Here is a 17,143-nt window from a genome sequence, read left to right as displayed (position 1 = left end):
CGTGACATCACGGGTTGTGGAGCTCCTCACATCTGAACATTGTTAACCATCATGGCCACCAGCAGCCAGAGCGATTCGGACCGAGAAAGCGACGATTTCCCCATTAATTTGAGCGAGGATGAAATATTTCTGGATGAGGAAAGTGAGAGTGAAGGACTAGAACAGGGGTAGGGAACCTATGGCTCGCGAGCCAGATGTGGCTCTTTTGGTGACTGCAACTGGCTCTCGGATAATAATAATGGATTAGATTTATTTCGCGCTTTTCTATTGTTAAATACTCAAAGCGCTCACAGAGATGTGGGAACCCATCATTCATTCACACCTGAGCTGACATTGCTTGACACGATAAGTAATGAATAATTCCACTTGTAATCACAGTATTAAAAATAACGTTCAAAATATAAAACATCCTCATGCATTTTTAATCCATCCATCCGTTTTCTACCGCACCTGTTCAAGAAGTTGCGTTAATGGTAAGAAGTTATTTATCTATTATCGGTTAGTGTGGGGCTTGCCCTCCTGGATGTTCTTCAGACCACCAAGCACCGACACGAGAGCCTGTTTCAGGGTTACAATATTGTAAAATTTTTCAATACGTTTCTCAGTTTCTTTCCAGCAATTGTCTTTTTCTCTTTCGTCCTCACTCGCGTTCTGGCTCCAGCCCCAACCCTGTCTCTCGTCCTGGCTGCTGCTTATAACAGAGCGACAGGTGATTAGATAAAAAGGCCCAGGTGGGCCCTTTACGCACCTGTCGCTGATTTCGAGGCCGATCCTGGCAACACCCCGCTTCGCTGCAGGCCCCGCAGGCCACGCCCCCATCCACAGTTAGCTTCAGAATAACAATGTTATTACAAAGAATAAGATACCTATTATACTCTACAAATGTTGGTCTTACTTAAAAACGCACGTGTTTAGTTGTGTTCAGTGTTAAAAAAAATATTAAATGGCTCTTCCGGAAATACATTTTAAAATATTTGGTTTCCTAGCTCTCTCAGCCAAAAAGGTTCCCGACCCCTGGACTAGAAGAAAAAAAACTAGACGACAAAACGATTCAGATGTTATTAGACACATTTACTAGGATAATTCTGGAAAATCCCTTATCTGCTTATTGTGTTACTAGTGTTTTAGTGAGATTATATGGTTGTACCTGTACAAGCTGAAAGTCGGAGGGGTGTGGTGACCGCCAGTGTCTTCGAGGGAAGCCACGTTTCCTGACGAGGCAAAATCAGCCGTTGGGGCCGGGCTGAGATATTTTTTGAATTTTCCCTCCTCCATGGTTGAAGCATCCGAAGGCCGGGGGTGGCCGGTGGGAGGAGGCAAGAGAGTCCGCAGCTGCCTCTTTGACAGCTGCAGGAGGAACGACGCAAGCTCTCCGCTCATGTCTACGGTAAGAGCCGACTTATTACTACCATTTTCTCACCGAAACCTGTCGACATGTGGTAGGGAACCATGTTCGCTTGACCGCTCTGTTCCATAGTAAAGCTTCACCGTCATCTTTCGGGAATGTAAACAATGAAACAGCGGCTGTGTTTGTGTTGCTAAAGGCGGCCGCAATACACCGCTTCCCACCTACAGCTTTCTTCTTTGACGTCTCCATTATTCATTGAAGAAATTGCAAAAGATTCCGCAACACAGATGCCCAGAATACTGTGGAATTACGCGATGAAAAGAGACGACTTATAGCTGGGAACGGTGCTGGCACAAAATGCGTGACGTCATCATACCGCGAATTCTTAGCATGATACTTCCGCGCAAAATTTAAAATTGCAATTTAGTAAACTAAAGCGGCCGTATTGGCATGTGTTGCAATGTTAATATTTCATCATTGATATATAAACTATCAGACTGCGTGGTCGCTAGTAGTGGCTTTCAGTAGGCCTTTAATGTAAAAGTGGAGTTTAAAGTGTTATGATCCGCTGCCCGGATCAGATTCTGGGTCAGCGGATGCCGAAACGCGTAGTGCAAAGACTTTCTCCACAGAGCTCCAAACTTCATGTGACCTTCCAATTAGCCCACGTACAGTACGCAGAGAGCTTCATGGAACAGGTTTCCATGGCCGAGCAGCTGCATCTAAGCCATGCATCACCGAGTCCAATGCAAAAGTGTGGCATGCAGTGATGTAAAGGACATCACCACTGGACTCTAGAGCAGTGGAGACGCCTTCTCTGGACTGATGAATCACACTTTTCCATCTGGAAATCTGACGGACCAGTCTGGGTTTGGAGGTTGCCAGGAGAACGCTACATTTCGGACTGCATTGTGCCGAGTGTGAAATTTGGTGGAGGAGGAATTATGGTGTGGGGTTGTTTTTCCAGGCCCCTTAGTTCCAGTGAAAGGAACTCCAGAACATTTTAGACAATTCCATGGGATGGCACTTCAAGTTCATATGCGAGTGGCCAAATACTTTTGGCAATATCGTGTAGAGTAGTACTTGACACACGCTGTTAGCATGCTTAAGTTAGCACGTTGGATGTTTTACTAAAACCACAATATCAAGCACGCCTGTGAAGTGAAAACCATTTCAGGTGACTACCTCTTGAAGCCCATGGAGAGAATGCCAAGAGTGTGCAAAGCGGTAATAAGAGCAAAAGGGTGGCTATTTTGAAGGAACTAGAATATAAAACCTGGTTTTGTGAAGTACATAACTCCACATGTGTTCATTCATAGTTTTGATGTGACAATCTACAACGTAAATAGTCATGAAAATAAGGAAAACGCATTGACTTAAAATATATAAATATACATACATATAATAACAAACAATAATATTAATAAAGTAGAAAATGCAGTGTGACTAAATCCTAAAGTGTAGGATGTGTGACTATGTGTTGGAATCAACTGTTGAGTGTTACCGTGAATGTTGAGCGAGAGGCAAGTCCAGAAGGTCCGGGAGACAAGCAGGAAGTCCGGGGCCATAGCCGAGCCGTGGAAGGTACGAGTCCAGGCGGGTTGTCGAGATCCGAGAGGCAGTCAGGGAAGCAGAAGGAACGCTGGGAAGACGAGACACACAGCTCGTAACGCGGAACCAAGGCAGACTGCGGGAAGGACGACAAGGAAGACACTAGAGAGCACAAGAGTGCATAGAGCTCAATGATCGCTTACGGTACAGGAACAGATGATTACGTTCTGGAAGGTCTGCACTGGCTTAATACAGGTGTGCAGATTGCAGTTTGTCTGCAGCTGTCTGCTGCAGCCGGAGTGGTGTGCATCGGCATGTGCCCGGACCGTGGTACTTTTGGCCGGTACAGTACTAAAACGGCCTTCTTTCATCTCCGTAATATCGCTAAAATTCGCTCCATTCTGTCCACTAAAGACGCTGAGATCATTATCCATGCGTTTGTTACGTCTCGCCTCGACTACTGTAACGTATTATTTTGGGGTCTCCCCATGTCTAGCATTAAAAGATTACAGTTGGTACAAAATGCGGCTGCTAGACTTTTGACAAGAACAAGAAAGTTTGATCACATTACGCCTGTACTGTATATACCTTTATATACATATATACATACATATATACCTATACTGTATATACCTTTATATACATATATACATACATATATACCTATACTGTATATACCTTTATATACATATATACATACATATATACCTATACTGTATATACCTTTATATACATATATACATACATATATACCTATACTGGCTCACCTGCACTGGCTTCCTGTGCACTTAAGATGTGACTTTAAGGTTTTACTACTTACGTATAAAATACTACACGGTCTAGCTCCATCCTATCTTGCCGATTGTATTGTACCATATGTCCCGGCAAGAAATCTGCGTTCAAAGGACTTCGGCTTATTAGTGATTCCCAAAGCCCAAAAAAAGTCTGCGGGCTATAGAGCGTTTTCCGTTCGGGCTCCAGTACTCTGGAATGCCCTCCCGGTAAAAGTTCGAGATGCCACCTCAGTAGAAGCATTTAAGTCTCACCTTAAAACTCATTTGTATACTCTAGCCTTTAAATAGACTCCCTTTTTAGACCAGTTGATCTGCCGTTTCTTTTCTTTTTCTTCTATGTCCCACTCTCCCTTGTGGAGGGGGTCCGGTCCGATCCGGTGGCCATGTACTGCTCGCCTGTGTATCGGCTGGGGACATATCTGCGCTGCTGATCCGCTTGGGATGTTTTCCTGCTGGCTCCGCTGTGAACGGGACTCTCGCTGCTGTGTTGGATCCGCTTTGGACTGGACTCTCGCGACTGTGTTGGATCCATTATGGATTGAACTTTCACAGTATCATGTTAGACCCGCTCGACATCCATTGCTTTCCTCCTCTCCAAGGTTCTCATAGTCATCATTGTCACCGACGTCCCACTGGGTGTGAGTTTTCCTTGCCCTTATGTGGGCCTACCGAGGATGTCGTAGTGGTTTGTGCAGCCCTTTGAGACACTAGTGATTTAGGGCTATAAAAGTAAACATTGATTGATTGATTGATTGAGTAGATCTAGGTCTGGTCCACGGGCCCTGAGTCGGACACCTGTGACATAAGGCAACACCCCTCATACTAAAAAATCTTTATTTCAACTGACAGTTGATTATTTACAGGAGGAACCTTTTTTTTTTTTTTTTTTTTACATAAATAGGCCATCGTTATAAATATCAGCAGTTTGGCTGGTAGAAAAATCAATCAATCAATCAATCAATGTTTACTTATATAGCCCTAAATCACTAGTGTCTCAAAGGGCTGCACAAACCACCACGACATCCTCGGTAGGCCCACATAAGGGCAAGGAAAACTCACACCCAGTGGGACGTCGGTGACAATGATGACTATGAGAACCTTGGAAAGGAGGAAAGCAATGGATGTCGAGCGGGTCTAACATGATACTGTGAAAGTTCAATCCATAATGGATCCAACACAGTCGCGAGAGTCCAGTCCAAAGCGGATCCAACACAGCAGCGAGAGTCCCGTTCACAGCGGAGCCAGCAGGAAACCATCCCAAGCGGAGGCGGATCAGCAGCGCAGAGATGTCCCCAGCCGATACACAGGCGAGCAGTACATGGCCACCGGATCGGACCGGACCCCCTCCACAAAGGAGAGTGGGACATAGGAGAAAAAGAAAAGAAACGGCAGATCAACTGGTCTAAAAAGGGAGTCTATTTAAAGGCTAGAGTATACAAATGAGTTTTAAGGTGAGACTTAAATGCTTCTACTGAAAGAAAATTTACAAGAAATTAATATATCGTACATTATATACAAATGCCACTTTGTGTCACATGCAAACATGGGAAGGGGGTGGGGGTGGGGGGGGGGGGGGATAATGCGGCAAGAGCAAGGCTTTGAATGCCGGATCTGAGCGGGCATCTAGGGATTCATAGTCTGCTGAGTCAAGTATGCAGAAGGTGGAGCAGAACAGCTGCTCGTGGCACAGTGTGTGTGTGTGTGTGTGTGTGTGTTCATACCACTGTGACACACACACTTCTCTATGACCTAACCCGATGTCAGAATACTAATAAAGTCAAGCCAGGGCACGGTTTAAAAACAAAAATAACACTGCTACAGGTGGCGATCACATTAAGATAGATTTCAGTGCCAGAAACTGACGGTTTGATCCCTGAAAAAGAGCAACAAAAATAATCATTCAAAACAGAAGGAAAGGAGGGGTTAAGTTGAACTCCTATGCAATGTCTCCATCTAGCGGCGTAAACTGGTAGTGAAGAAGGGCAACGTTTGATTGATTGATACTTGTATTAGTAGATTGCACAGTACAGTACATATTCCGTACAATTGACCACTAAATAGTAACACCCCAATAAGTTTTTCAACTTGTTTAAGTCGGGGTCCACGTTAATCAATTCATGGTACAAATATATACTATCAACATAATACAGTCATCACACAAGTTAATCATCATAGTATATACATTGAATTATTTACATTATTTACAATCCGGGGGGTGGGATGAGGAGCTTTGGTTGATATCAGAACTTCAGTCATCAACAGAGAAATGTGGACATTGAAACAGTGTAGGTCTTATTTAGTAGGATATGTACAGCCAGCAGAGAACATCCGGGGAGATGGGATGTGAATGGAGGAGGGTATTAGTAAAGTGTTGTAGTTGCCTGGAGGTGTTGTTTTAGAGCAGTTTTGAAGGAATATAGAGATGCACTTACTTTTATACCTGTTGGGAGTGCATTCCACATTGATGTGGTGTAGAAAGAGAATGACTTAAGACCTTTGTTAGATCGGAATCTGGGTTTAACGTGGTTAGGGCACTGGTTCAAATCCAGCTCGATGGATCACTCGTTACATTTTAATACAATATCTGGATTTAAAAATATAGTTTGTGGAATTCCTCAGGGTTCTATAATTGGTCCTAAGTTATTTACAATTTTCGTTAATGATTTTTGTGGTGCATAAAGTTTCTTAACATTTTTTATGTTTGCTGATGATACCAAAAAGTTATATTTTGGTTTCATCTGACCACATGACATCCTCCCAATCCTCTGCTGTATCATCCATGTATCCATTTTGGTATCAACTCAACTGGTGGTGTTTGGAGGAAGAAGAATACTGAGTTGCATCCCAAGAACACCATACCTACTGTGAAGCATGGGGGTGGAAACATCATGCTTTGGGGCTGTTTTTCTGCTAAGGGGACAGGACGATTGATCCGTGTTAAGGAAAGAATGAATGGGGCCATGTATCGTGAGATTTGGAGCCAAAACCTCCTTCCATCAGTGAGAGCTTTGAATGCTTGACCAAATACTTATTTTTCACCCTAATTTACAAATAAATTCTTTAAAATTCCCACAATGCAAATTCCTGGATTTTTTTTCCAGATTCTGTCTCTCACAGTTGAAGTGTACCTATGATGAAAATGACAGACCTCTGTCATACTTTGAAGTGGGAGAACTTGCACAATCGCTGGCTGACTAAATACTTTTTTGGCATATATATATATATATATATTATTTTTTTTTTTTTTTAAAGTCTTTAGTTTAGAAATAGAAAACCCTCTATAGCCCGCAGACTTTTTTTGGGCTCTGGGAATCACTAATAAGCCGGAGTTCTTTGAATGCAGATTTCTTACCAGGACATATGGTACAATACAATCGGCAAGATAGGATGGCGTTAGACCGTGTAGTATTTTATACGTAAGTAATAAAACCTTGAAGTCACATTAAGTGCACAGGAAGCCAGTGCAGGTGAGCCAGTATAGGCGTAATATCATCAAACTTTCTTGATCTTGTCCAAAAGTCTAGCAGCCTTCAACTGGGTTTTATTAACACAGATACGACTGTAAATATGATGGATGTTGCCCTCCAAAATAGTCCCTCTCATTTTGATGAAATAACATTAGGGGTATTGCTACGGCGTGTAAATGGGATAAAACAAAACATGTTTACTTGACCCACTTCCTGGGAAACTTATCAAGGAGCTTTTGGTATTGTTAAGTCCATCAGTGCTAAATATTCTAAATGTTTCACTTTCCTCTGGCACTGTTCCACTAGCATTCAAAAAAGCGATTATTCATCCTCTGCTCAAAAGACCTAACCTCGATCCTGACCTCATTGTAAACTACCGGCCGGTGTCCCACCTTCCCTTTATTTCGAAAATCCTCGAAAAAATGGTTGCACAGCAGCTATATGAACACATATCGGAGTTCACCACCAACAGTTTATATAATGATGTGCATTTGCCGTCCTCGTCCGGACAGAAGGGTGACAGGGCTGTGCGGCTGGATCAAAAGAGACGTCGGAGACGCTTTACTGAACGAAAAGTTGCTTTGTTACAAGCGAGTATCATTCAAGTCAAGAAAATGAGGCACTTTTTTATATTCCTCCTTTCTGTCTCTGGGTGTGTGCTAATTGAAAACAACTGCTTTAAGTCAAAACTTAAATGTTGACGTTGACTATACCTGTAGTCTCTTCTCAAAGATAGGGCTATCACTTTTGCATTTCGAAGTCCCATTTAGGGCCTCTTTCCTACGAGAAGTGATCCAATCCACCTGCGAATGTCAAACTAAGGGGCCTTATGTTGTTATGTGCTCAAACTGAAATACATCTATTTACTTAAACTTGGTGGTTGTAATTCTCCAAGGTGAATATAAACCTTCACCATAAGCAAAACCTAATATGAGTTAATTAATTAATAACTTCAACAACAAACCAGTTTATCAGGACCATGAAATGCTTTCTCTTTCTATTTTCTTGCCTTTAAATACCACGGAAGGGAGTTGGAGCGAGAATACCTCTGGCTGACATGCAAGGTAGGTGAATATTTAAGGATGTGTCTGAGAGTTAATCAAATACAAATGTTGACATTAAACTTAAAGGAATGGTGATAATTTTACCTGATTTTTGGAATTATCCATCAACATTTTATGTGTTTATAAAGGTGGTTTAAATGAATGTTAAAAACCTAACTCAATTATCGTTGTGGTCTTAAGGTATTTAAGGACAAGGGAGGTCTGAGGGACCATCAGACCATGGCAACAATGAGCGCTGAAGGACAATACCCAGGTACAGTCCTACTTTTAATAAATATTTGTATGTTTGCATGCTGATGTTTGGAAAAGTATTTAGTTGTATTGATCTTGTACAAAGTAGTCTGTCTCCACTGTGCTTTTACAAAGAGAGAAGAGGACATTTGGCAGTTGACTAAAAAATGTGTTAGTAGTTTCAGCAATTTGCAGAAAGCGCATTTACAAAATTGTGGCAGCGCAGTATAAGACAGCTGGGTTTTTGATAATGTGTTGCTTCAAAAAACATCGCGCGGACTGAGTCCAGTAATTCCAGTTTGGATAATTATACACAGTATCGGTCCCTCCAGGATTTCACTTGATTGATTTAGGGCAGATTTTTTTTTTTTTTTTTTTAGAAAATGCTGCATTGTTTTGAAACTTTTTCATTTCAATAAAATTGAAACAACTTATGATTTAAGGAATTGGTTTTAATGTTTTAAGTGTTCCTTTTAACCTTCACCTCAAAAAGCGCAGGGTTGAAAATAGAGATGTCCGATAATGGCTTTTTTGCCGATATCCGATATTGAAAAAGAACAAAAGTATGTTTTGATCGGACAGTTGACGCGTTTGAGCAATGCTCAGAGACAAATTCTATTGCCGAAAATGTTGCCGATTGACCAAAGTAAACGGGAAAGTTGCGGGGCTGTGAACAATTCCGGGGATCTGTTTGAATTTGCGTTGAATCAGAAGTGTCAAATTCATTTTAGCGCTAAATCATTCCATAATAACTTAAAATTAAAATTTTGACAACTTTTGATTGTCTGTGGGATCACACTCCTCAGCCTTCCCGGTAAGGTTTATTCAGGTGTACTGGAGAGGAGGCTACGCCGGATAGTCCAACCTCGGATTCAGGAAGAACAGTGTGGTTTTCGTCCTGGTCGTGGAACTGTGGACCAGCTCTATACTCTGGGCAGGGTTCTTGAGGGTGCATGGGAGTTTGCCCAACCAGTCTACATGTGCTTTGTGGACTTGGAGAAGGCATTGGACCGTGTCCCTCGGGAAGTCCTGTGGGGAGTGCTCAGAGAGTATGGGGTATCGGACTGTCTTATTGTGGCGGTCCGCTCCCTGTATGATCAGTGTCAGACCTTGGTCCGCATTGCCGGCAGTAAGTTGGACCCGTTTCCAGTGAGGGTTGGACTCCGCCAAGGCTGTCCTTTGTCACCCATTCTGTTCATAACTTTTATGGACAGAATTTCTAGGCGCAGTCAAGGCGTTGAGGGGTTCCGGTTTGGTGACCGCAGGATTAGGTCTCTGCTTTTTGCAGATGATGTGGTCCTGATGGCTTCGTCTGACCGGGATCTCCAGCTCTCACTGGACCGGTTCGCAGCCGAGTGTGAAGCGGCTGGGATGAGAATCAGCACCTCCAAGTCTGAGTCCATGGTTCTCGCTCGGAAAAGGCTGGAGTGCCATCTGCGGGTTGGGGAGGAGACCCTGCCCCAAGTGGAGGAGTTCAAGTAACTAGGAGTCTTGTTCACGAGTGAGAGAAGAGTGGATCGTGACATTGACAAGTGGATCGTTTTGGCTTCTTCAGTAATGAATTACTGAAGACGATCCGTTGTGGTGAAGAAGGAGCTGAGCCGGAAGGCAAAGCTCTCAATTTACCGGTCGATCTACGTTCCCATCCTCACCTATGGTCATGAGCTTTGGGTCATGACCGAAAGGATAAGATCACGGGTACAAGCGGCCCAAATGAGTTTGGGTCTCTCCCTTAGAGATAGGGTGAGAAGCTCTGCCATCCGGGAGGAACTCAAAGTAAAGCCGCTGCTCCTCCACATGGAGAGGAGCCAGATGAGGTGGTTCGGGCATCTGGTCAGGATGCCACCCGAATGCCTCCCTAGGGAGGCGTTTAGGGCACGTACGACCGACAGGAGGCCACGGGAAGACCCAGGACACGTTAGGAAGACTATGTCTCCCGGCTGGCCTGGGAACGCTTCGGGATCCCCCGGGAAGAGCTGGACGAAGTGGCTGGGGGGAGAGAAGTCTGGGCTCCCTTGCTTAGGCTGCTGCCCTGCGACCCGACCTCGGATAAGCGGAAGAAGATGGATGGATGGATTGATAGATAGAGTTGTAACAAATCAACCAAAGAGTGGAACTGTAAGAACCCACTGCCGGGTAAAGTGGAGGGTGTTACCCCCAACAATGTATCGGCCCTGGAGGGAACGGTCTTTGAGCCGACAAGCAGGAAAGGTGTACTCTGATGTTTCTTGGTGCCTGGTGAGGCTGGATCTTTGAAAATCAGTGCACCCGATCGTGAAGGTGTTCTTTTTCTTAGTGTGCCGGCGCCCTCCTAGCAGAGCTGCCGGCGGCGCTTGCTGCAGATGGCAAGACGGATTACGCAAGCGCCGTGACAATATTGACAATCTGGGGGAAACCCTGTTTGTTGAGGAGCTACCAAAATATGTTTTCATACGAATTTTCATCACGAATACTTCTTAAACACCTCAGAGCGATATACGACATGAGCGTTTTAAACTAAAACAATTCTAATCTTTCTCTTTGACAGTTCTGTTGGATGTCCTCTCCGACCTTGGACTTAAGCAGTATTACCCCAACAAACTCAAACTTCAGTCTCTACTGGAAGTCAACCAGAACAGCATGAATGAAAAAAGTGTTATCTCAGCGGAAGAAGTGCCATTTTATTACCTGAGAAAACTGTTTAAAGTCAATGCTGGTTGCAGGAACTACACACAGTTGTTTAGCAGTCATGAGGAAACTGATGATGAATTGGACTCAATGGACCTTTACACAGCAGACGGCCTCTCAGTAACCACAGTTCATCCTCTGGACCTGATAGTGTGTCTATTTCTTTGTGCCGACAGCTTTTTGCAGCAGGAAATGGCCCTCAAATTGTCATTATGCCAGTTTTCTGTCCCTCTGTTGTTGCCCCACACCAACAGTCAGTGTACCCTGATGTCATGGGCTCTGAGAGAAATTGTCAAAGAGTGGTGTCCGCATGATTTGTGTGAATCCAAAGGATTTGTTGAGGACAACATCGTCCAGGCAGAAATTCCATTATTTTCTTTTGTGAGGCTACAAAACTGCAGCCTATCCAAATCGCAGATTTTAAATCAAATTCTTAGCCGTGACCAGCAGAATCACAATATCTTTATACACAGAGACATGGAAGGGGGCGCACTCCCTCGAAAAATGTCAAATGGTTTGGTAGAAGTTAGCTGGTTCCTTCCTTGCGGAAAAGAAAATATGGACACATTCCGGGAGCCAATTGCACTTGCTAATTTGCGAGGAGACATTTGTGAGTCACTTACGCAGTTCAACTTCCTTTGTGAAGTGTCCAATGCAGTCTTTGTATTCCTTGACATGGTTGAAGAAAAAGAGGAGACAATTCTGAATGCTCTTCACGATGCAAAATCCAAACTCCATTTTGTTGTTAACAACAAAGGGAGTCGCACTGAGGATCTGATGTCCGTCAAAAATCTACTGCGAAAGTTGGATATAGGAAAAAACAGAATCAAAATCAAAAATCCCAGAGTAAATTCAGCAGAGTTTTCAAAGAGACTTTGCGAAACCATCAAAACCTCACTCCGTGATGTAAAAACCAGAACGAGTATTGCAAATATGCACAAAACGGCAGATAAATTAGGTCTGGCTGTGGATGAAAACAAAACTGTTGAACAGAAAAACACAGCTGAGGCGATCATGAGTCGTATCGGTTTGCGAACCATACAAGACTTTAAAAAACAACAACTTCCTCTGCAAGGGGAACATTGGAAAAGACTATCAGAACTGGAGAAAGAGGAATGCAGAATCAGTAATTTTGGCAGTGAGGGGGTTGAGCATCAAAAAGCTCAAATACAAGAAGAGAAAAAGAACATTTGGGAGTTGCAAAAGAGGCAAAAAATGTCCCAAGGAATGCAGGATTTTATTGCAACCTTATCAACAAGCAACAAAGAAGAAAGAAATGTTTTCTTGAAGTGGATGAAATTCCAGTTTAATACCCATTCTAGAGACAAACTGACCAGCCTGCGGAACAAATTGAAAGAGCGATGGCAAAAGAAGAATGCCAAACTCATTAAAAAGTTTAGTCAGGATTTGGTGGACAGCTCTTTAGGGGTGGAGCATTACATGAGAGAAATGGGACTTAACTATGAAGTATCTGTGCATGTGGGTGATTCCACAGGTAAAATGTGCCATTTACCTGCCATAGCTGCTGAAATGCTGTTGGATGGTCATCCATTAGAACTTTTAGATGGAGATGCTTCTAACATCCCAGAGAAGTGGGTGACAGCTGTATTGATGGAGCTTCACAAGAAGGTCGGGGGAAGGAGCAGGTTGTTGGTACTAACCGTGTTAGGTGTTCAAAGTACTGGAAAATCAACACTTCTCAACACCATGTTTGGTGTTCAGTTAGCGGTCAGCAGTGGCAGATGTACAAGAGGGGCTTATATGCTATTTCTCAAAGTTGGAGACGATACACAACAAGAGTTGGGTTGTGACTTCATTCTCCTCATTGATACAGAGGGTCTGAAATCCTCTGATCTTGCGCACGTGGAAGATAGTTATGAGCATGACAACCAGCTAGCCACCTTTGTCATTGGCTTAAGTGATGTTGCAATCATAAACATTGCAATGGAGAATGCAAATGAAATGAAAGATGTCCTGCAAATTGCTGTCCATGCCTTCCTGAGAATGAAACAAATCGGGAAAAGGACAATTTGTCATTTTGTGCACCAAAATGTCGCCAAAGTCTCTGCTCATTACAAAACCCTGACAGAAAGACATCATCTCTTGGAGAAACTCAATGAAATGACAAAGATTGCAGCTGAAATGGAGAGACAACCTGGGATTCACAGGTTCACAGATGTGCTCGACTATGACATAGAAAACAACAACTGGAACATCCCAGGACTTTGGTATGGAACCCCTCCAATGGCACCAGTGAACATCGGTTACAGTGAAGCTGTATCAGACTTCAAGAAGAATCTTCTGGAGATCACAGGAGAAAATAATCTATTTGAAGCGTCAACAATCCCAGAGCTTCTAGAATGGATGAGCTCTCTGTGGAAATCAGTGAAATATGAAAACTTCATCTTTAGCTTCAGAAACACACTTGTGGCTCATGCCTATGACAACCTGTGCAAAGAGTTCCTCCAGTGGGAATGGGAGATGCAAAAAGAAATATTCTCCAGGCAGACAGCAGCAGAGTTGGAAATTGTAAATGCCAACAATGAAGTTGGACTGGAAACATGGAACTCATTGGTCACCGCCAAAAAAACTGAACTAGCTCAAGAAATAGAACTACAACAAAAAAAAATGGAAAAGAAACTCCTTGATTACTACAGAAAGAGAGACAGAAATGTAAAGCTGACAGAGAGGTACAAAACGGACTTTTTCAATAGTATTACAAGTGTGTCAAATGAGATTAGACATTCAGTCAATGCTAAATTGGACAGAGTCCTGGATCTCAAAATAGCTAAAAAAAAAGCACTGGACATACAACAAGAGTACCGTGGCAGGATTGAAGAGAGAGTCATGAAGCTTCTGGGCGACTGCAAAGACACCAGACTGTCTGATGACCAACTGCGAGAGGAGTTTGACAAAATGTGGGCTTCTGCCACTATCAATGTACCTGCACTGAAAGAAGAAGATATACCTGCATCCATTCTCACCCAGCTGAAGAAAAATTTCTCAAATCGAAATGTAAATGAGGAACTGCAGCATGTTCAAGACCTACAAGGCTGTGGGACTGGCACATTTAAGACAAGACACGACCATGTTGACCCTCTTTATGCAACAGATGGGGACACGTGGGCAGATTTCCAAAGGTATGCAGATGACATCATTGACACAGAAAGACAGTTTGTTATTGATCAAACCCAGTCCATGGGTTATTATCATGAATCTTTCTCAAGAGATCTGCTGCGAAGGATTGACGAATCACTTAACAAATGTTACAGTCGTCACGGATCAAACACAACATTTGAGATTGACATCAAACTTCACATTTGTGGAATTGCTGCAAGAGAATTCCTCAAAATACACCAAAGGTTCTTGTTGAAGAATGACCCCCGAACACAGCTGGAAAAGCACAAGAATCAATATTTGATGGATTTTATGGATTTGTACAAACAGACAGACCATTGCCAACGCAAAGCCAACGATTTTGTCCAGTTTTGTGTCAAGCCTGCCATTGAAGATTACATGAACCGGACATTGGGAATCGACATTGTAGATCACATTCTGACCAGCTGCGACTCGATGCAGTTCAGTTCACGCTCTTGTTTCCAGTACAACATTCAGAAGGAGTTATTGCTGAAAGATGACTTCGCCGCTTTTCTCAAGTACATATCGCAGTATGAAATGTACGTCAAAGAGTGGATATTTGCGCACGTCTTAGAAAAATTGCAAGACAATACTTTGTGCGAATTAAAGCTGAGGAATCTCAAACAAAATGTTAACAAAATATCAAAAGCATTGAAACGTGCCTTAAAGAAGCAATCTGATGGCACTGAGAGTATTCCAAATCTCATCCACGAAATGCGCCTATTTCTGATAAAAGACATCACGATATCCGAGGAGGCTGAAAAATGCGTTTTGTTTCAGATCAAATCCACAATGAATTCATTCACACAAAAATGTATTGCATCCTTAAATTGGTTAAAGGAAACACTGCATGTGGAACTCTCCGACACTGAAGACATACCTGAAACCTTGAATAAACTTGCAGTAAAACCACAGGATGAGCTCTTCAAGAGGATTCTCGGATGCGGCCAGCAGTGTCCATTCTGTAAAATCTCTTGTGAGGCTGGCGGCAAAAACCACGAAAAACATCACGCATCTGTCCATCGGCCACAGGGGCTTGGAAAATGGAGAAGGTCTGTGACTAAAGAATTGCGTATATGTCTATGTCCAAACTATGTTCATGGTACTCGTTCATTCAGATATCAAAGGGAGGGATTAGTGCAATACAGTGACTACAGTACAGTCTTTTCCGACTGGCACATTCCTCCAGACGCCACAATGGAAGCGTCTGATTACTGGAAGTTCGTATTGGTACGTTATAATGATCGTTTTGCTAAAGAGTATCACGCCAAGCCAGCTCGGGTTCCGGAAGCCTGGAAGAGTATCACAAAGGAGCAAGCCCTGAAGGGTTTGAAGGATACTTTTAACATTTGTTAATCTTTTGCATTGGCAACAGTAGTAAACCTGGTGCATGGTGTAACATTTGTATAGAGTTGTAATATCCATAACACATGGCTAGGATTTACGACGGACGCTACCTTTTCAGAGATTGTCATTTATTGAAGAAGAAATGTTGTGCTATTCAAATAAACCATGACAACAGAAGTAATTTATTGCCACATTTTAAAAAGGTTGATTGTGTTATGATAGTATCAATAATAATCAATCAATGTTTATTTATATAGCCCCAAATCATATGGTTAGGGTTAGGGTTAGGGTTAGGGTTAGGGTTGACATATGGTACAATACAATCGGCAAGATAGGATGGAGCTAGACCGTGTAGTATTTTATACGTAATTAGTAAAACCTTAAAGTCACATCTTAAGTGCACAGGAAGCCAGTTAATTGGAACTAAAAGAGGTCCAGCATGGACAAGCAGAGAAGACAAGTCAATATTTTGTTTTCTCGAAGGAAAACAACTTTTTATCTACGATTCGGACTCCCTGAATGGCCTTGGCATGGAGCAGGCTGTTCTGAAGAAAATCTCCCGAAGACTTCTCAAAGATAGACGCTTTTGACCTCCCTTTTTGTCAACAACATCTGTAGCCGAACTTTATCGGCCTCAGCCATACAAAAACACTTCACCTCTCCCGAGTTAATCGGGGCATACGCACACACAAGACCCCGACCCTTAAATCAACACCCTCACCAACGCTTATCTCCATGCGGGCCTGCGCAAAACCAACCCCTCCCTCTGTTGCAAGTTGGTGTGATATATGTATGTTTAATGTGTGCCATGCTATGTGAGGTTTTTTCCTTGGACTCAGACTAGACCTCTGCTGAGGGTCTAGCCTTGGACTGATATTTTTTTACTCCCCCCCTTTCCTAATGTCACCCTTTTCTTATCTTTTTAAGGAGCGCTGTAACCGGCTGATCCGTCGGCGGTCTCGTCTTGCCCCCCCCTGTAACGTGTGTCTGCTCTTAGCGGGACTGTGCCGAAAGTGTAAATTTCAGTTCTGATGTGTCTTGTACATGTTGGAACGGACAAATAAAAATGATTCTGATTCTGAAATTCAAGTTCAAGTCACCGATTCTGTTCATAACTTTTATGGACAGAATTTCTAGACGCAGTTTAGGGGATCCGGTTTGGTGGCTGCAGGATTAGGTCTTTACTCTTTGCAGATGATGTTGTCCTGATGGCTTCATCTGACCAGGATCTTCAATTCTCAACGGATCGGTTTGCAGCAGAGTGTGAAGCGACTGGGATGAGAATCAGCACCTCCAAGGTTGAAGTGCCATCTCCAGGTTGGGTAGGAAACCTTGCCCCATGTGGAGGAGTTCCAAGTACCTCAGAATCTTGTTCACAAGTGAGGGAAGAGTGGATCGTGAGATCGACAAGTGGATCGGTGCAGCACATTCAGTAACGCGGACACTGTATTAATCCGTTGTGGTGAAGAAGGAGCTGAGCCAGAAGCCACATCTGGGGTCCTCTCCAAGGTTTCTCATTGTCCCATTGCCCTGATG

The 17,143-nt window shown here is 43.2% G+C and overlaps 1 protein-coding gene across 1 annotated transcript; it reads left to right on the top strand.

The window, feature by feature from the left end:
* Positions 1–8,149: 8,149 nt before the first annotated feature.
* LOC133540159 (up-regulator of cell proliferation-like) lies at positions 8,150–15,788 on the top strand. The gene is made up of 3 exons (XM_061882702.1): positions 8,150–8,224; positions 8,405–8,477; positions 10,983–15,788. Exons 2-3 carry the CDS (start codon positions 8,444–8,446, stop codon positions 15,614–15,616), a joined length of 4,668 nt encoding a protein of 1,555 aa, XP_061738686.1. The 5' UTR covers positions 8,150–8,224; positions 8,405–8,443; the 3' UTR covers positions 15,617–15,788.
* Positions 15,789–17,143: the final 1,355 nt, after the last annotated feature.

Source organism: Nerophis ophidion, linkage group LG21, assembly GCF_033978795.1.
Source record: "Nerophis ophidion isolate RoL-2023_Sa linkage group LG21, RoL_Noph_v1.0, whole genome shotgun sequence".
Taxonomy (NCBI): Eukaryota; Metazoa; Chordata; class Actinopteri; order Syngnathiformes; family Syngnathidae; genus Nerophis; species Nerophis ophidion.
This window is presented reverse-complemented; position numbering and strand designations above follow the sequence as displayed.

Bases quoted from the DNA above. Each gene is read 5' to 3' on its own strand.
- LOC133540159 (XM_061882702.1), top strand. From the start codon at position 8,444: ATGGCAACAATGAGCGCTGAAGGACAATACCCAG. The intron at 8,478-10,982 runs GTACAGTCCTAC...TCTCTTTGACAG, and splicing joins CGCTGAAGGACAATACCCAG to TTCTGTTGGATGTCCTCTCC.